At 38.7% G+C, this 20,454-nt stretch overlaps 2 protein-coding genes across 2 annotated transcripts; both read left to right on the top strand.

Annotated features, from left to right (window-relative positions):
• The first annotated feature begins 1,075 nt into the window (after positions 1–1,075).
• Positions 1,076–3,859, top strand: LOC132982037 (small integral membrane protein 26-like). The gene is made up of 2 exons (XM_061048271.1): positions 1,076–1,290; positions 3,320–3,859. Exons 1-2 carry the CDS (start codon positions 1,167–1,169, stop codon positions 3,505–3,507), a joined length of 312 nt encoding a protein of 103 aa, XP_060904254.1. The 5' UTR covers positions 1,076–1,166; the 3' UTR covers positions 3,508–3,859.
• Positions 3,860–4,271: 412 nt separating this feature from the next.
• dtd1 (D-aminoacyl-tRNA deacylase 1) lies at positions 4,272–16,773 on the top strand. The gene is made up of 6 exons (XM_061048259.1): positions 4,272–4,403; positions 4,620–4,710; positions 6,334–6,569; positions 8,051–8,148; positions 12,636–12,800; positions 16,009–16,773. Exons 1-5 carry the CDS (start codon positions 4,361–4,363, stop codon positions 12,789–12,791), a joined length of 624 nt encoding a protein of 207 aa, XP_060904242.1. The 5' UTR covers positions 4,272–4,360; the 3' UTR covers positions 12,792–12,800; positions 16,009–16,773.
• Positions 16,774–20,454: the final 3,681 nt, after the last annotated feature.

The following is a 20,454-nucleotide window of genomic DNA, read 5'->3' as shown; positions in this document are numbered from 1 at the left end:
TTAGTCCTTCTCTCTGATGGGCTTGTTCCTGTCCTATATCTGTGGAAGGAGGCAAAGGTGGTTCCTGAGGCAATGTATCATCAAGACTCACTTACATAGACGCTTTGTGTGGGGAAAGTTACAATGTCACTTTCCTCTAAGACATCCAAATTAAGTAATGTTTCATGTTCAGGGAAACTACGTAAATCAGTTGGGTCAACCGTGGTGTAGAGAAGGGACACACTCTCAGTTCTTGCATCTGTAAATACTGTGCTGTTTCCAACGAAAATGATATCTGGGGTATTTATCTCCACATCTGTTGCTTCAGCTGGAGAGCTGTGATGGTTATCAGATCTAACATGTGTGTTTTCACCTTCTGTGGTTGCATCACAATCTTCCTCCTCCAGCTGTATGTCTTGCTTCTTGGTTGTTAAATAGAAACATAAGAGAGGTTACTTTGTCTTTTCATACAGTTCCCCGACTGTGATAGTATCGTCCAATGAATGCTGCTGAAAATCGGTCAAATCAATGTCAAAATCAGTAAGTGCACTGCTCGTAATTTTGACTTTTTATCTCATAATTTCGACTTAATATGGGCAAAAAAAATCTCAACAAAGCCAAGTTTTAATTTTTTTTTTTTAACTGGCGGAAATGGGTTTCCATACATTAAAGATAAAGATAAAGATAAACTTTATTGATCCCCCATGGGGGAATTTTTTTCATTACAACAGCTCAAGAAAAACAGGAAACAGGAATATAATTATTAAAAAAATACATTAAATATATGTTTCTTGACCTTTATGAAGCACATGCCCATCAGCATTTAATGTATAAGGGTCATAATTATGACTTTATTATCTCATAATTATGACTTTATTATCTCATAATTATGACTTAATATGGGAAAAAAATCTCAATAAAGCCAAGTTTTCATTTAATTTTTTTAACTGGCGGAAATGGGCTTCCATAACTAAGTGTCCGTGTCTTTTGCACCTTTTTTTCCGAAGTACGGTATCTGTTTAAAAAATTAAACATAGCCTTTTAACAAAAAAAATAAAAAAACACGCTCCGGAAATGTTTTCCTTTGCGTGTACTTCCGGGTCGACTGTCATGTCTGCGGCCTGGAAGGAGAAGTAATCGATGCTTCACGAATATTTTTTTCATTAAGTGATAAACAAAGAGCAGCAATGCCGTTTAAAGATGTTACTCAGTGGAACAAAAGAGCGGCTGCACTTTATGCTTTCGGTGCTTGGACCTTGTTAGGCTCATTAATCTTCAACAACTACACAGGAAAGTTTAATGCTCCTACAGGTAAGAGGGAATACACTGCAACACATGACTGTTAATAATAAGACTGTAACCATAGACTGTAAATAATAAGACTGTAACCATAGACTGTAAATAATAAGACTGTAACAATAGACTGTAAATATTAAGACTGTAACAATAGACTGTAAATATTAAGACTGTAAATAATAAGACTGTAACAATAGACTGTAAATAATAAGACTGTAACCATAGACTGTAAATAATAAGACTGTAACCATAGACTGTAAATAATAAGACTGTAACAATAGACTGTAAATATTAAGACTGTAAATAATAAGACTGTAACAATAGACTGTAAATATTAAGACTGTAAATAATAAGACTGTAACAATAGACTGTAAATATTAAGACTGTAACAATAGACTGTAAATAATAAGACTGTAACAATAGACTGTAAATAATAAGACTGTAACAATAGACTGTAAATAATAAGACTGTAACCATATATTGACACAGTGTTTTGTATGACTGATAGCACCCTGTGATGTAATGCATAATATAAAGGTACACATGGACATTTCTTTTAAGGAGTGTGTTTTTGTATATTTTGTATATCTGCCTGTTACAAGTCATTAATGAATCCTATCGTCACTTTATCATCCTTCAGAAACCAGATGTTGTAGTTTGAAAGGTTGAATCATAACAGAAACACACAATCTGAACAGCAACAGACACAAACCAATAGTTATCTGACCTCTGAATTTAGCCAGGTCATACGGTCATGTTCTGATACACGTACACACATACCCTCTCCTGGTAATAGAGCAGTTTGTCCGGCCAGGAAACTTCTAGGACATGGTCTTTATATAGCACACATGTTGTTACTGCCCAGTGTGATGATTGCCCATAACAGGATGATATAAAAGAACTGCTCCAAGAGAAATAAACAGATCCTCGATTCACAAGCCATACGTCTGTCTGACTGTTCAAGAGCATTTACTCTTCTACAATGTTTGCGTTGCACCATGCATGAGTACTCTGTTAACCAGGTAACAACCAGGCATCAAAACGAGGGCTGTGTTCAAATGAAAATAAGAGTCTTTCATTCATCTTCTTTTATCCCCTAACATGTAGAACCTTTAGTTAAAATAAGGTAATTAACTCCTTAAATCACTTATCAAATGCAGCTGTTGAACTACCTCCTTCTGTTGAATTCAAACTACATTACTGTCTTGAGCTAATGATGAAAATCTATGGAATTAAAGTACTTCAGATTTATTTAGATTAATTATGACTGCGAGGTCAGCATACAAATCACATATTAAAGACTACTCTAATAAGAAGGTGTGACTTTGTATAAATATACTGATAAATATAATCCATATCCAAAAAGACATAACAAGTTAGAGCAGCTGTTTCATTCACTTTATGGACAGGATAGCTTAACAGAATAAATCCATGTTACATAAAATATATGAAAGGCATGTATGCAATATGAACAAGGTAAGACGCCATTGTGGGACCAAAGGTCTGTACGGATTAGAAAAAGGTAGTATTGCATTCTGCAGCATCAAACGATCATCTTAAACACAACTCTGCTCTAAATGCCAGGCCTCTATGTTAGTTATTTATCAGTACAACATATGTCATGTAAGAATACATTTTTAGTAATCTAATTAAATAAGGGTTAAAGTTTAAATATTTGAGCTAGAGCATGAATATGCATTTAAAGGTATGCATGTACTAAAAGCTACAACATTGAAAGTCTGCTCGTGCATTATTTAAATGATGAACTGTAATAATATAAGTGATGACATTTTTGATTGTTTTATTACAGTAGTTATTTCAGGTTGATGTAACAGTACAGGGGAAACCTTTAAAGAAGGATCTAATATTTATGTTTTTTTGCATTTGGTATATTATATAATGTTCCGATTACTATCATTAGCCCTCACATTTATGTAGATTTGAGATGTATTTCTGCTTGGTTTGATATTTGTAATATTAATTATTTAATTAAAAAATATTAATTTATTTAATTATATTTTTGTCATTACTTCCTCCACATTAGGGCCAGACGACAAAGAAGAGGTTCAAGAGCCAGAAGATGTAAATAAAGTCACCCACACGACAGCTCACACCCACACTGTCGCCGTCTATAAGAAAGACTTTGTCCCGTACAACATGTGGCTCTGCCGCCTCTTCTCATCTCACAGAGCTGAACCTGGGACTGGAGGCGATGACGGCGATGACAAATAGCTGCATCAAATAGCCGATGGTAGACGCTGGACTCAGGATAACAACTTTATGATGAAATATGAATAAATGAAATTGTGTGAAGACATTTTGATGAGTGGTAAAGGAAACTACAGGCAGGCATCTCTTGTCTAGTGTTCTCTATTTATGCTTATGGCCTATTAGAAATGTTTAAAATGATCAAAGGGTTTAAAGTAATTATCTTGTCAGCTTTCTATCATGTAGTCTTATCAAAGGCCAACACTTTTTGACAATAATATGCATGTGCATCACAATTCCCCTGATTTCAGTTATAAAATAAACTTTGATGGAGCTATTTGTGAAACATAAATAAAGTACAGTAAGAACCAATCAATCTTGAGAATCAACATTTTCACATGTATATTGATGATATTAATTACTAAAAACTACATCAATTGACTAATCCATCATAAATCATTCAAGAAAGATATTGACAATAACTATGTTCTAGGCTACAGTGGGGTCTTTTAAAGGTCTCAAGAAGGATGTACTTGCATAAGATTTCAAAGGGATTTTTTGTGGGCCACTGCCAAAAAATTTAAATTATCTGAAATTCTGTTCAGTTAAAAACACTTTTTTTTGATCAGAATAAGCATTTTTTCCTTTTTTTGTTGTTGCTATAATTCTTTGGCTATTATTTGTATTGTTTTATTTCTTGGTCCACCCTCCAGTCCAATAGGTGGTGGTAATGCTTTGAATGCGTTTTCTGCCAACATCCAAAATAAAAAGATGAAAAAAACAGAAGAAGGGTGCTTGTATGTTTTCAGCCGCTAGAGGGCGACAACATAGTACCCGGAAGTAGAGACAGCGTGCTCCCCCCGACACAACCACAAAAATGAAAGCTATCATTCAGAGGGTCACCAAGGCGACAGTGACAGGTGAGTGGCTGCTTGAACCTAAACTGACTTTAGCTTTTCTGTGACACCTTTTAGAGTCTCTGCAGCACCGCGGCTAACAGCTAGCCTTCATTCATTACTGGTGCTGACAATGCATTTTAGCTAACCTAGCTGGATTAGCTTTAGCACTCCCTGGCTCTGTGTCTCTTCAATAACCAGCGCACTCACTCTTTCAAATGTTTTCTTGTTTTCTTGCAGTGGGAGAAGAACAAGTGAGTTCAATTGGACGAGGACTGTGTGTGCTGCTGGGGATATCAGTAGAGGACACCCAGAAAGATGCTGACTACCTGTGAGTGAGGAAGAGAAAACACCTGGATTTTAAGACACATCTGTACACATCTGTTTAAGAAGAACTAGGCTGTGTTTTGTATGGAAGCAATTAGTGATCAGAATTCAAATGATAAAGCTAATTTGAAAATGCAAATGCATTAACAGAAATGCTTTTTAACTTTCAGAATATGGGTGTATTATTTGACTCAAAAATAAAATGATGACTAATTTATCTAATTTGAATTTTAGTTTTCAACTTCAAAAATGCATATTCTTTGACTGAATTAAAATGAAGAAAATTGCATTTGCTTTTTCATTTGTACCATAATTCAAATGAAAAAGCTCATTTTAAAATGAAAATACAGTAACAGAAACATGTTTTAATTTTCAGATTATAGGTGCATTATTTGACCTATATTTAAAATGAATATTCAGTCATCCAGTTTGCGTTATACTTTTACTCTCTATGTATGCATATTGTATGACATCATTCAAATGAAAACTAAAAGGTCTTTGGCTTTTCGTTTTCAAACTTGCCGTGCTAAAAAGTGATCATAATTCAAACCAACTCGAAAACGAATTGGCAAAGTGGACGACGCAGGAAAGTGACGTCAGACTCCAGCTCTCATGAAGGCAAACGTAAAATTAAAATTAAAAAGCATTTCTTTTAATGCATTTGAATTTTCAAATTAGCTTTATCATTTGAATTTTGATCACTAATCGCTTCCATAGTTTTGAGCCGGACTACACTGATACATTTAGAACAAATAACTAAATAATTGTCTTCACATAAATGCAAATGTACTAAAGCTTCTTGCAAGAATTCAGTACAGAGATGCTAAAAATAGTGTTGTTTTTCAATGAAAGAGCACACAGTTATTTTTAACTTTAAAAACTCCTGTCAAAAGACAACTCTGGTATTTTTAGAATTTGATCTATTATAGGGTTTGACTACCGAAATATAAAAAGCTTAGAATTGCTCCAAAAGATAACTTAACATGACAGAAATGGTTATTAAACCTACTGATACCTTGATCTGTTTATTTGTTTCTGTATGTACTTGTGTATTACACATGTTTTGTTAAGCTCACTTGCTAGCCTTTAAAAAAACAAAGTTACATAAGTGAAATAAACTAATGACACTGAAGCAGCAGAAAATCTGTTGATTTATTGGTTTAAATGACTGTGCTGTTTTTGTCAGTAGAGTCTTGTGGCCTTCTGTGGAGTATTGCAACTTATTTTGTGATTTCACAAAAAGGATTTTACTTAAGAATAATGATATATCTATGAAGATATGAGATTTAAAGATGTCTGCTGAATCAAATTACCAGAGCAATACTCAAACTTCTGTACTTATTAGTTGTTAACACAAAAACATTGAAACAAAAATGAATAAACAGAAGCAAAGTTACATCACTACCTGACAATGTTGTCTGCAACAACATACCTACCCAGGTTTATTTTCATGTCCTGCGATGAATAGCAGATATTCCCTTCATTGAGAATTGAGAACTACAAACTAGTACTATGCTTTAAAATTGTTCCGCATTATCTGCATTACACTTACACATTGCCAATCTTTTCCCAGAAGGATTGACACTTTTTGTGCTATGTGACAGTTTTTTTTCTTGTGTGTTTCCAGAGTACGAAAGATCCTGAACCTGCGGCTGTTCGAAGACGAGAATGGGCGAGCGTGGAGCAAAAGTGTCATGGACCGGGACTTTGAGGTGCTCTGTGTGAGCCAGTTCACACTGCAGTGTATACTGAAGGGCAACAAGCCAGACTTCCACTCAGCCATGCCTGCAGAGCTGGCCCAGCCCTTCTACAACAGCATCGTGGAGAACATGAGGAGCTCTTACAAGCCGGAGCTCATTAAAGGTGGGGAAACTGATGACATAGCCATCTCTACTGCCCACCTTTTCAGTCCTATAGCAATGTATTGATGCTGCTGTTAGGCCTTAGAGAACAGATTGTAAAACATGGAATTTATGCCCTTTTTTTCTAGAGCTGCTCACATTTTGTAATATTCAAACTTCACAAGCTGAGTCACAAAATGACCCTCCATTGTTCATCGTTAACAAGATGATTACTGGCAGACAAATGATCAACAAAAGTCAAGTTTTTCAGGAACATTTCTTCTGTCAGCCCTGGGTCAGATAGTGAGAAGTTGAAACTTATAATTAATGGCATTATGATGGATTTTTAAAATTTTATATATAAAAAAAAAAGATCTTTAAAGTCTTTATATTTGATTTTTCACACTTAAATGTAATATAAATCAAGTATATCCTCTGAAAATAACTCTGTGAGTCATGACTGTCTACAATGGGTGTAACACCCGAGTCCCACTGTCTGTGATGTTTTCAGAGTCCTATCTTCACTTTGTTTACATCGCCAGGACGGCCGGCTGACTCCTCCCCTCGTGTATAATAGTTGTTTAATTGAGGGACGAGAGAAAAGAAGAATAACATACTGTACTCACTGCTTAACTGTGTTTCTAGATCACGCTCATTTCAGGTAGATTTACATGCAGTGTGAAGATACGAGCATAATAAAGATCGCTAGCATTAGCATGCTAACACAACAATGCAGCGCCAGTTGTTTTGGTTTCATGCTGGTGCTCAAGGGCGACATCTGCTGGATCAAAAATCGCATATGAAGACTTTAAGGGTTATTATGAAAAGTGCGGAGGTCAAAACGAGGGTACCGCTTCAACACAGTCCCAAGAGATCAGGGGACAACATGGTTAAAACCGCGGGGTTGTACACAGCTTCTTGTTTCAGAGCTCATTAAATACAAAAGTGTCGAGGGTCCCTGTTATCACCACCCACTTAAATGCCTGAATCCGTGCTCGGTCCCCACCCGCTTCCTAACTGCCTGTATTTATCTCAGTGTAAGGTTGTGGCTCTTATGGGTAAGAGAGGTGAGGATTATTGGTGCTGTGAAGCCGTTGCGGTGATGGTGGCAGTGAATCAGGTCAGCCCACCGGGGAGCAGGTGTGGAGAACACCTTGTCCCAGCAAGGGAGGCATAAGGCTCCCTAATTAGTCCCCCCCCTCCCCCCTCCAGAGAGGAAATATGATGACGTGGCTCTTTTCCATTGCGGTCCACAACTTTATTGTGCAGATGGTGCCATTAATCTCCCGGACCCAGTGGACAAAAGGAGAACATTTAAGTTTAAACTTCCTGTCCTCCTACTGTCCCTTTATGTTTTGTCCCCAATGTCTCAAGGTTCCATGTTATAAATATTAGGATGTGGTCTCATTAGAGATGTACTGTAAAGACAGAAACTTATCTGATGTTTTACTGTTCTCATTCATTCATCTAAACCTTGTCTTGTTTTGTCTTATATTTTTCTAGATGGGGAGTTTGGGGCCTACATGCAGGTCACCATTCAAAACGACGGACCTGTCACTGTGGAACTGTCGTCACCTTCCGGTCCCACTGACCCCAAACAGGTATGTTAGAGCGTGAACGCTTTAACCAAACAAAGATGATCAATCGTCCACTCACTAACTCTTCACTGGAGTTTTTTTAAAACATCAGAAGAGTCTTCATCGTGTAACATCAGTGGACGTAGAAAGCTAGTTAACCAATTTGAAATGAAAATGGTTTGTCTGGGGTCGACCTTTTTTTACTGCAGTAATATGTATTCAAAGGTTCTTATTTTACCCTGCCACGGTAATAACTTTGAACTGCATCTATTTATCCTACTTACATTCAAGTATTAGGCCTTATTCAACCTCTCAAGGAGAAGCTTCACTTCTACTTTAAACCACTAGGTGGCAATATTGCCTCTTGTCACTGTACTGCTCGCTCTAAAGAGTTTTTTTTTTTAATCAATCTTAACAATATGAGTGAGGAACTTTGTCTGTTCAGAGACGTACTTCTTGAATTTGTAGTTTGTTTATCACTGCAAATAACTTTATGGAACAAACCATAAATCAAATGTATTATTATGAATCGTAAAGATCTCTTAGATTTGGTTGTTAAGATGGATATGTAGACCATTATTGGCATTGCAGTTGAAAAATAAAGTCCTTGCCAGAATCTACGTCTGCCATTGCCACCTCTTCCATAACCTTGTGAATTGGGGATGATTCACTAAGTTGTCACTCAGCCACTGCCCCCATGGCGATGCTAAGAGACGCACACAATGGCCGCTTAGTCTGCTGTCCGTCGGTATGTGTGTTGTAACGGGTAGTCACATGTTTAGCAGTGCTGCCCTTATAGCCCTCTGCTGTACCTGTCTCTGTGTCTCTGCTCTCAGCATGCTCATGCTCTTCTCCGGTCAGTTTATTTAAGTAGTATTTGATTATTTGATGATGAATCGCCATCGTATGATCTGGTGATGGGTTGGCAACCAGGACTTTTTGGTACAGGCCAAAATAAGTGGACCACTTAATCTGTGACTTCCTCATTTAAACAAAGTACCAGAGTTTTACTATTTCAGGGGTTACTCCCTCGTAGGGTTGGATTGTGTGTTTACAGCATTTAATATTTTCAAAGTTTGTCTTTTTTAGCTTAAATTAAAAGCTGTTGATAAAATGAGTTTATATTTCTTTGAAGAAACTATAGCAACAAGACCCTCCCTGCATTAATGTGATATCAGAAAATAAATATGTTTCCATGCACGTGAAGACTTTTTTAAACAAAGAAAAATGGAGATCAAAAACAAAATGACTGACAACCTCTTGATAGCATGAAAGGAACAAGTCATGGCACCACCAAAGCCATTTAGATATTTCCTCTTAGGGCAAAAGATGTCTCTGCTATTCCTAGTAAAAAAAGTTGTTACATATTTCTGTGTTACTAGAGTGGTGGACAGCAAATCAGCTGAAGGGACTAGTTTAAACTCTGGCACTAATGCTAGGTTGAATTAAATAGATTTTTGGGTCGTTTTTTTTTTTTTTATATCCCCCAAAACTCTTTGTGCCATAATTCAAGAGGTAATCTGCTTTCACATCACCATTTCACAAGGCTGTCTTAATAGTATGAGATGATAATGGCAGGCCTTTTTTTAACTGAAAAGAACAACTTCACTGTGACATAATAATGTCTCTTTTAACACAACATGTGAGGAAAGCTTCAGATTTCAGTCGGACCCATCGATGAAATGATTAGATTTGAGTTGTCAAAGGTCGGGGACATTTGTCTCCTGAACATGACTTCTCTCCTACACCTCGAGGGAATATGATCACCTCTTTATTTATCTTCATTTCATTATTTGTCCAAGACGACAACACCATCTGTGATCAGTTAGAGGACAGTCTCTCCTCGCTCAGTCCCTCCTGTGAAAGATTGCTCGGCAAACTCTCTGTTTAATGTTGAGCCCACTAATGCTGTTCAAATATTTTCATTTGACAAACAGATCCTCCATCATGGTCACAGTTAGGCTGTGACTGTACATGGACTGTTTGAGTAGAGGCTTACAACCTGAACACGAGGCAGTCATTGTTTAACTTTACATTATTATTCTTTTGAATTAATAATAAACTCTTTTTTAATGTGTATCTCTAAATGAGCCAACATTTGTGAACTGCTTTTTATTCAATAGCTAAAAGTCAGTAGCTTTAAACAACTGATGCACTGAGTCCCAAATGAGCAAACACTTTCTAAAGTAAGTGAACACTTTCAGCCTCTCAGTAGCAGAAATACACCTCCTCTCAGCCCCCTCAGTTCAGCTGTTTGAAAGAACTTCATACATCTTGATCTGTCAACTCAGTTGATTCTGGTCACTTCCATGAAACCTATCCAAAGTCCTTATGCTTTGGCTGAGGGCCGACTTTGGCTGCTCTCCCCTTAGTGGGTTTGGCTCTCTATCCCAAAGGGAGGGATATTAAGCGGCCCTCAGAATTTTAATCTTGTCTGTTTGGGATGTTTGCTCTGGAGGCCGAGGAGCTGAAGCCAAGGCCGAACATGAGGGATAAAAGGCCATCCAATGGGCTAAGCTTGGCACAGCGGAGAAATGAAGCAACGGCCAACAGACACTGTCCCTTTCTTTCCATGAATCAGAGATTTAGTCTGCTGCAGGGTCAAGCAGCCAGCAAACAATGGTGTTATCCAGAGCAAAGAAAAACCATCATGTGTGGATGTGTTCTGAGGGGTATATAGCAGAGAGGTCCTGAGTTTTTCTATTTGTTCACCTGACTGTTTGTGCATGCTGTTGTGGGCACTGAGCTGAAACCAACAAATACAGAAATTGTGTTTTGTTTGCTCATGCAGAGTCATGTTTTTGTCGGGTTTGGACTCAGAGTTTGGGCAGCTCCAACAGTTCGTTGCTTTTTTGTGTGCAAAAATAAAATGTTCAAATGTATCTCTCCTTTCTTCTCAATGTTATATCCTCAACAAAGACAGTTGCCTTGGTGTATTACAAAGGCAAATAAATGAGTTCAAATGGGAATAACACTTTATTTTCTTGTGCTCTCTGAATAATGTAATGTCTTATGCAATGTGTTGGATTTTTCAGGCTACATTTTGTTCATAAATATTTACCCAGCAGCCCTAAAAGTTTTAGCATCTGTGTTAACGGGCCTTCTTCATGATGATGGGTAGCATTGCCTACTTTCTCATGACTTTTGTGATATTTTATGGACAATGGAGGGAAGAAGAGGGGCAGATTTGATTGGGAGCAGTGACTGAGTTGTGCTGAGTGGCACTGGGAAGAGATATTTGTGGAGTGTGTGTGTGAGAGGCAGTGCATGCAGTCACAACAATAGACTCATTGAAGTGATCATATGACAGCCCAGAATAGCTCCAAACGAAGAGAGAAAAGAAGCAACTAGAAACATTTTGATGTGGGGTTCTGGTCTGCAGCACTGATTGGCTTCTTTTTGATTTTTTTATCAAACTTATTTCGATGCTCATGTTGGTATTCATACTGAGCAGCTAGTTCATGATGCAGCATGTTCACGTTCCCATTGAAGCCGACTGATAAGTTTCCAGTTTCCAAGTAAACTTGACTTAAAGAAAGAAGCACAGATTGAAAAAAAAAGTCACACCCTTGGTATAATTTCATATTTAAAGCCCCTTAGAGTTTCTTTCAAGTCATAAATATTTTTTCAAAAAAACATGAATTATTCATGATTTGGAAGTTAACAATTCAAATTAAAGTTTGGAAGAAGAGAGTCTTTGGTTTTATTTATTTAGTGTCTGACGCTCAAATATTTAAATCCATGTGATTCAGCAGGAAGATGAAGTGTGGTGGGCACAGTTTTTTCAACATATCTTTAACCAACTGGACGCTGCCCATTACAAAGGGTGTTGCATTTGGGTATAGGTCTTTTCTGGTCATTCCAAAGTTGAGGCTTGAATCTAAAAATCATTAGAAGATCATCCCTTAGACATCAGGACCTTGAAACAACCTGCCTGAGGAGAGAAAGCTAAAGAAAGTTAGATGTTTAAAATCTCTTCTTAAAACCTCGCTCAGAAGACATTAGGGGGGAGTTTTACTCATTTGGATCTTTAAAAGTCCCCTTTAAAATGAGTTCGGAACTTCTTCTGGGCTTAAATAAGTTTGTATTTTAATGGCGGGAAAACGGACATCAAACCTTTAATTGAAGCATTTCCTGTTCTTCTTCACAAATACTGTAACAACTGAGATGTATGTTTCTGACTGCTCAGTATTCAGACCCACAGTAAGGCAGAGATAACCCATAAAACTCACAGCTGTATGCATCACAATCAGCTATGTTCTCTTGGAAAAGCAGTTGCTGAAGAAAATAGATAAAGACGAGCTAGATTAGACCAGCAGTCACGTGTCCCTTTAACTCCTTTTTCTCTCCAGTTGTCGCTAAAAGAGAAACTCTAAAGCTCATGTCTTAATTATTCAAAACACTTGTCCCATCAGAAAATGTTTCTGACATGTGAAGGTTCACATAAACTGAGCAGTGAGATGATAAAACAGTTCCTAAAATAGATTTTCCTGTTCCTTGTGTTTCCACAGCTGTCGAAGCAGGAGAAGCAGCAGCAGAGGAAAGAGAAGACACGCTCCAAAGGCCCCTCGGAGTCGAGCAGGGAGAAGGGCGCCCAACGCTCCCGACAGGACCCCAACGCCAGTAGTGGAGCTGAGGGTGATGTGTCGTCAGAGAGGGAACCCTAGGACGGCACGGTGAGGGAGACATTCACTAACATAAAAAAACTCACATAAAGGACATACACAAGAGGAGTCTACAGGTCCTGAACAAACTTAATGCATGTTTTAATTTAAATGTTTTACTCTTAACAAAAAAGGGAAACCTTTACATGCTTTTGTCAGACTGGCCTATCAGTGGCAAGAACAAGCACCCCTGATTGGATGGTTTACTTTTACTTTTTTTTTAAGATTTATTTTTGGGCTTTTTGTGCCTTTTAATGGAGAGATAGGACAGTGGATAGAGTCGGAAATTGGGGAGAGAGAGAGTGGGGAATGACATGAGGGAAGGAAGCCACAGGTGGGATGTGAACCCGGGCCACCCGCTTGAGGCAACAGCCTCCATACATGGGGCGCGCCACCAGCGCCCCTTTTACATCTCTTTTTAAGTCTCCATTGAACATTGAACTCCTTTGAAAAGAGAGATAGTTGCTGCTCTGCCTGTCAAACATATCCTTTTTTTTTTTTTAATTGTATGACTTTGTGGTTTTAACTGGTTATTTCAAATACAATATCTTTCTCACACAGTTGCACAAAATAACACAACGATGTGTCTTCACACTGTGTGTTGGTTGAAGTTACTTGAACACAAAATGGGATAATGTCCCGTTCGATTCATTTAAAAATGTGATGAGTAAACGTCCAGTGTTTCCCAGATAAGATATACAAGACAATAGATGAAACGAAGAGTTCAAATATCAAAGTAAAAATTTGACCTCTTTTGTTAATTATATTGAATGCTTTGCACATATCCTGCAATCTGAAAAAAAAAAAGTTTTTAAATAACATAAATAAATAATTAGTTAATGTTTCCTCATTCAGATTCAAATGTTTTTAATCAGTGCAGTTTGTATCTTTAAGGAGAAATTCAAAAATTCAACATTTATCATTTTTGCACTATGTAGATTTGGTAGTGAAATATGAAAGTTGGAGAAGTGAAACAATTCTATGCTATATTTTCTGAAATAATTACACAAACTTTATTCAAAGAAAAATGGATCCCTGGAACACTGTTTGGAGCTAAAAAAGCTACCAGGAGAGTTACGGTTTGACTGTTGCAGGCCCCCTTCCATAACTTCTCACTTAGCATTTTAACTTCAGACAGTGTTACAGGGCCTCTGAGGACAGTTTGTGTATAGAGTTATGAACATAAACCACATAATCTGTACATTTCTACAACTTTCACATTTCTCTACCAAAACTACATTAAAATTTACAACACAACTTCAGTTTTTTCTGCTGTTATTGTTTATTGACTTGCATAATCTTTTAGCTAAGGCTCTACAGAGTCATTGACAATAATCAGACAAATGACACCAAGATGTGCTCAATTGCTTGTGCAGATCCCAGAAAACCATGTATAGTATATATCACAGTTTTTCTGGTTAAAGACAGTTTGAGTATGAGACAACTGAAAATGAAAATAAATGGAAAGAACGTCCTCTTTGCAGGACTTTTTTTATTTTGCATTGTCAGCATGGCCAGCTGCAACCAAAATAGTTCTCTCCCCATTTGTTATATGATTGTAATGAGTTTGGTAGCTGTGTGGAGCAGGCAGAAAAAAAAAACTGGAGTGTTGATATTCACCTCAGCATCTCTGAATTCTCCTCCTCCTTCTGTCTGTGCCGGCCCAGTTTGTTGTTGTTGACACTGCAGCGAAACTCGGCAACGCTGGTGAGAGACGGACCTGTTTGTTTCTCATTCTGTGGTTCGTATTGCAGAGACGAGGAGGGGCAGGAGAAAGGAGAGGTCAGGGCTGCTCTTATTTGCCTTCAGTATTTGTTTACCAGTGCAAAAACAAGAGGATTTGTGGGAGAATAGAGATGGGGAGGCATTGAGTCAGCCCCCCTCTGCATGTCCCTTCTGCTCTCCCTGCTGAGGCTGCGACTGCTGGCTCCTGTGGCACCGCTCCTCTCCCGGTGTGAACTCAGAGGCAGACACGCACATTAACGGATAGGCCGTCAAACAAGCACTGCAACGACACTTTAAAAGCGCCCATAGTTCTTGTTCCTCTCTTTCATGTTTTGACGCATTTGTACGGTTATTTACCTGCAGATAAAAGAATGGCTGACTGCAGTATTATCATCTAAAGTTGATTCTGATACTTTACTTTTTTGGTACAGTTTTGTACACACACACACACACACACACACACACACACACACACACACACACACACACACACACACACACACACACACACACACACACACACACACACACACACACACACACACACACACACACACACAATCACCCTGTCCCATGTGAGACCTTGTAAGCCTGTAGTCCTATCTTGTCTCTCCTACAGCAGGGGGGGCCTGTGCGGTAATCCTGAAATGCATGTTGGGTAAATATGTGCCCCTAGACATGGAAGCACGAGCACCTCATTACATAAGGCCCTTTTTGTCTGACAGAGAGCCAGAGTGAGGGAGATGGGAGGAAGAGGGGAAATGAGAACAGCAAAGAAGCAGGAGAAAAAAAAAAATTCACAGAAGTCGAGTTGTTTGTTTTTTTGTGTGTCTCTGGGTGTGCAGCAGAGGAGTGCACACACAGCAATTCTGTTTTTTTGGGAGGAGAGGTGGGAGAGAGAAATTTAGAAAAAAAACAGAGATGTCAGACAAGAGACTTGCTCGCTGAATATTTTAAAGGCAGAATTGGTGTTCCCGAGGTGAGCTTTTTACATGACTTAAACATGAGCACTTGTGTGCCTTCATCATAATGACTCACTTGTGACAGGCCTCCATTATCCTCTCTGGTTCTCTCCCTTTTTACGTCCATAATGTTCCAAACTGCAAAAAAATAATATTGCTTATTCACATCAAGCCACTTCTAGCAATGTCAAGCCCATATTGTCCTTTTTTTTAAAAAAGCAACTCTTAACGACCTGTCAGAGAGTGGATTTAACTTCCATTTGAATGTTTTATATGTCTGCTCTCACATTGTGGTGCCTTTTTATAGTTGATAAATCCTAAAGTGATATTTTTGTTTGGGCATTTGTTCCACCAATAAACTTCTTATTTAAGTTTTGGAACTTCACTTTCTATCTGTTGATCTAAATCGCCCTTTATAGAAGTATTGTGGCACCTTTTCAGATTAGTAATGCATTAAAACCGTCCACATTAATTCACAAATGAGAAAATATAGACACCAGTTGTGATGCTTCTTCTCTTTCTCTCTCATGCAGATGTTGTATTGAGGACATACCGGTGAACAAAGTTTCCTCAGGAAGGCCTGAATCCTCTGTGACCCTCACACCTGATCTGGGACTGACCCCCCTTTTCCTGTTAGGGGATCATCAGGACTCATCAGGATTCTGAAGAACACCGACGCCTTGCTTGTGTCCATGGCTCAATCCCTCAGAGTCACATCGGTCTTACTATGAGCTATGCCTGTTTTTATGTGTATAGATGGGTCACAGGGGTGCACATGAAGGGAGCATGGGTGATATGGGATGGAATGGACGTCCACAGCACTGTAGTTTGGCTTGCTGTGATGTCTCACTATCTTTTCATGTTTCCACCTCCATCTGGCTCTGTATTTCTCTTTCTGATCTCAGCTGCTGTTTCCAGTTAATCTCTGCTTAGAGGCATGGCACTGGCCCTGAAGCATAACTCAGCTCCAAGTCCTTGGCTTACAGCACAGGCACAAGATCATCAGGATAGTGATAATGTAACCGCCTTGCCATATTTATTACACCACTGCCACTTCACGATTGTTACAGAAACATGGTTAAAGTCTGGCTTTAAAGGTAACAATACCTGAAAAAAATAGACTTTTACCATGAAGCTTAAACTAAACTTAAACTGCTAAAGAGCACAGGCCAGTCATCTTCATTCAGCTCCTTGTTTCCCTCTTCCCTAAAAGTCAACATCGAGTTAGAAAATGTGTTCCAATTCAGTTGATTTTTGCTCTAAAATAAATAATATCTGAATATACAGTCAAAGCCTCAGCTCTGAACTATCAGCCATGTTAGCTTTCTTGCTAATGTCTCCTTTTCCTGTTCATTGGATCAACTTTTGTCGCCCCTTAGATTTCTAATAAACAGACAAACATCCACTTTTAGAAAAGTGGTATGCCAATGCCAGTTAAGTTAATGGTTAATTAGTTATCTGAACATACCTGCAGACACCACCTCATCCCTTTGGTCTTAAAGGCTTTCTATGTGATTTTTCACACTTAAATATAATATAAATCAAGTATATCCTCTGAAAATAACTCTGTGAGTCATGACTGTCTACAATGGGTGTAACACCCGAGTCCCACTGTCTGTGATGTTTTCAGAGTTTTCAGAGTCCTATCTTCACTTTGTTTACATCGCCTGGACGGCCGGCTGACTCCTCCCCTCACGTATAAAAGTTGTTTAATTGAGGGACTAGAGAAAAGAAGAATAACATACTGTACTCACTGCTTAACTGTGTTTCTAGATCACGCTCATTTCAGGTAAATTTACATGCAGTGTGAAGATACGAGCGTAATAAAGATCACTAGCATTAGCATGCTAACACAACAATGCAGCACGAGTTGTTTTGGTTTCATGCTGGTGCTCAAGGGCGACATCTGCTGGATCAAAAAATCACATATAAAGCCTTTAAGTCTTTGTTTACAAAATGCTATCTGTAGACCAAAGACTTCATAAAAAAGGGAACATAGCCAACGCTAATTCACAAAATTTGACAGTCGCCATCTTGGATTTTGGAGTAGATTCCAGATCTTTATTGCTTCAGTCTCTCCTGATTGAAACAAATGAACTGAGCTTCTAACCGGTTGTCATATATAATCGATGTTTCTTTTTGTCGTAAAACGCCTGTTCACCTTGTCACGCTGTGGCTGCTCGTCTGCCTGCTCACCTGTTGATCCAACTGTCACATTGGCCCATCCTTTTGGATGCTTGGAGGTTTTCAAAACCATGCTTATTGTGATCTCAGTTTCCAGTCTGTTCCTTGTTTTCATGCTCCACCACACTCACACTGAGAACATGATCGTTCTGACTGCAGGGAGCGATGATGCCAAACCTCTTTGCTCGAGTCGATTCTTACACCTAGGATCGAGCACCTTTTTGTTTAGTGACTACAAGTCAGTTTGTCTCAATTACATGGAGAGGAGCCAGCTGTGTTCACTGTCATTGGACTCTGACACCAGTGTGGATGGATGGAGTTCTGCCTCACAAAATACTCCCACTATTTATAGATGTTTTTGAGTATATCACACTGTCCTGCTGTCAGCTGACAAATCTGAATGTACATTTTGTTGCAATTTTATAAAAATGTCAGTAGAAAAAAAAAAAAGTGATTTGTGCGTTTTTCTCTGTTTTATTCAGTCTGATGACTGTCCTTATTTCCCCTTCCAGTGTCCCCACCTGGACTGTGTCTATGCTGTCCTGACTTTAGCTCTGTTGCTTTTGTTTTTAGTTCAGCAAGCTAATTCTGTCCAACATACCTTATCCCACATCCCATTTTTCTCTCTCTCTCTCTCTCTCTCTCTCTCTCTCTCTCTCTCTCTCTCTCTCTCTCTCTCTCTCTCTCTGTAATGCTGCTGAGCCGAGGTTTCTCCACACAGAGGGCGAGGAGCCGCTGTAGCCTGGACTGGGCAGCTCTCAGTGAGGAAAGACATGACCCAAATATGTCTGCTAGCTTGCTAGCCTAAGTGCAGCATCAAATTGGGGTAAAAGAACTGCAGCTCTCCTCTGCAATGACTGCATTGTGATCCCAATGCCAGACAGGCTGTACAGTAAAGAGAGGCGAAGGGAGGCTGGTGGGGCTTCCCAGGGATTATTGATGTACTGGTCCAAACAACTGAGAGGGCTGCAGTTGATCACAGCAATGAGGAATGTTGAATGTTTCTGTATGGAGTCACCTGTGTGTTTCACACCAGTATGGCTGTGGTGTGCCCTGAGGGGCAGGGCAGTGGGGGTGGGCACAGTGTCAGTCGGACATGGGAAAGTGGGTTAAATTCCAGACATTCTCTTACTTCTGAAGCTCTGGGTTTGTCTTCTCTACAACTTATCTCACATCTTGTGTGTGTTTGTGAGAGCCCTTTGCCAAGCCCACTGGCTATGGAAAAACAATTTAGCTGGATTTAATTTGTTGCCCCCCCACTCCTTCCTCTCTCCTTCTTCCCCCTTGTGTTTTTTTTTCTTCTTTTGTTAGTGCCTCTAAGAGGTTGGGAATGCATCATGTTTGGTAACTCCATGACCAGAGCTCGCTCTACAAGTCAGACAGGCCACGCTTCAGGGCAGCTTTCAGGCCTCTGTGTGTGGACTGTCATTTGAGTTTGATAGCTATAAAATGGGTTTTTGTTTCTTATCTTTCAAGTAGAAACAAATTTGTTTGAAAGATAAATCTGAAATTCTGGTTAAAATATGTAAAGCTTCTCTTAGTCCCACTTCGTCCTTTCTTATTTTTATTTAATTTTATTAGCCTAAGCGTTTTACTCCAAAGGGTTAAAAAAAACAAATGCACAGTTAAACCAGTTGCCTAGAGCCCTGACCACTTTTTCCATTCTTGCTGGAATGTTTCCAGTGCTATTTATATGAAACCTCAGGCCTGACAATCAAGAAACCAACTTGGCCAGGCTCAAGTTTTCTTCATTATTCTTAATTTTCTGTTGCACTCCCAAGTCCCCGCGTCGATTAAATCAGTCATGACAGTCGAATACTGTGCTCTATCTCTTACACGACAACACAGATTTGCAGTGACAACCTGTAAAAAGCAGGCACACGTGAAATCAATCCATATGACCTAACTTCTATTGTGTAACCAAAGGAAACCACATGTCATCTGTCATGCTGGATGAATGATAATCTGCAGTGAGATTTACAGCTCTCATTGAAAATGAAATCCTTTGTGTTCAAAAGGGGAATGACGTTCACTTCTGGCTGAGAAAGATGTATTTGATATTGATAGCATTATTTTGTTATCATTTGTAGAAGGTACAGTTAGTTTGGAAGGCGTCAGTACAGTTTGGCTGCTGCCCCACAGGACATGACTTTGTGAGCAGGACTCGTCCAGAACAACCAGATATGAAGTCTCATAAACTTTATAATATTATTCAGCAACACTGTGTGTGCGACTGCCTTCTTGTTCAAAGTGCTGCATCACTGTATATCAATGAAAGTTATTCCCAGAAGAGGGCAGTGAAAGACATCTTGAACATAGTGAACTCAAAATAATATGAAAATAGTCCAAAATATTGAATACCTACTATAGAACAGCTTATATTAAACCTGTGCACTTAAAGGGAGAATTCAAAGCTATTCTATACAAGGCAGGAGCACTCACTTTGAGTTTTTCAGGAGCTCATATTTACTCGGGACACTTCATTGGAGATTTTAAAGTTTTCCTGCCATTCTTTGAGGTAAATAGAATTCTGAGGCAACCAGTCTGTGTCTTACCCCGTTTAGAAATCAGCTTCAGTTCTGTGAAGTTTGTGTGTCCAACTCCTCTGTGCGATCTTGTATGAAAATGATTTCATACCAGACAAATCAACAAGAAAATATGTTATTTTTTCTGATAACAATGGAGAAATATAATTTTGATTTAAAAATGTATTAATGGTAGTTAAAATGCACATGTCATTGTTGTCAGTGTAGTTAATAAACCTAATCCTAAATGGACAGATAAAACATGCATTT

Source organism: Labrus mixtus, chromosome 2 (assembly GCF_963584025.1).
Source record: "Labrus mixtus chromosome 2, fLabMix1.1, whole genome shotgun sequence".
Taxonomy (NCBI): Eukaryota; Metazoa; Chordata; class Actinopteri; order Labriformes; family Labridae; genus Labrus; species Labrus mixtus.
This window is presented reverse-complemented; position numbering and strand designations above follow the sequence as displayed.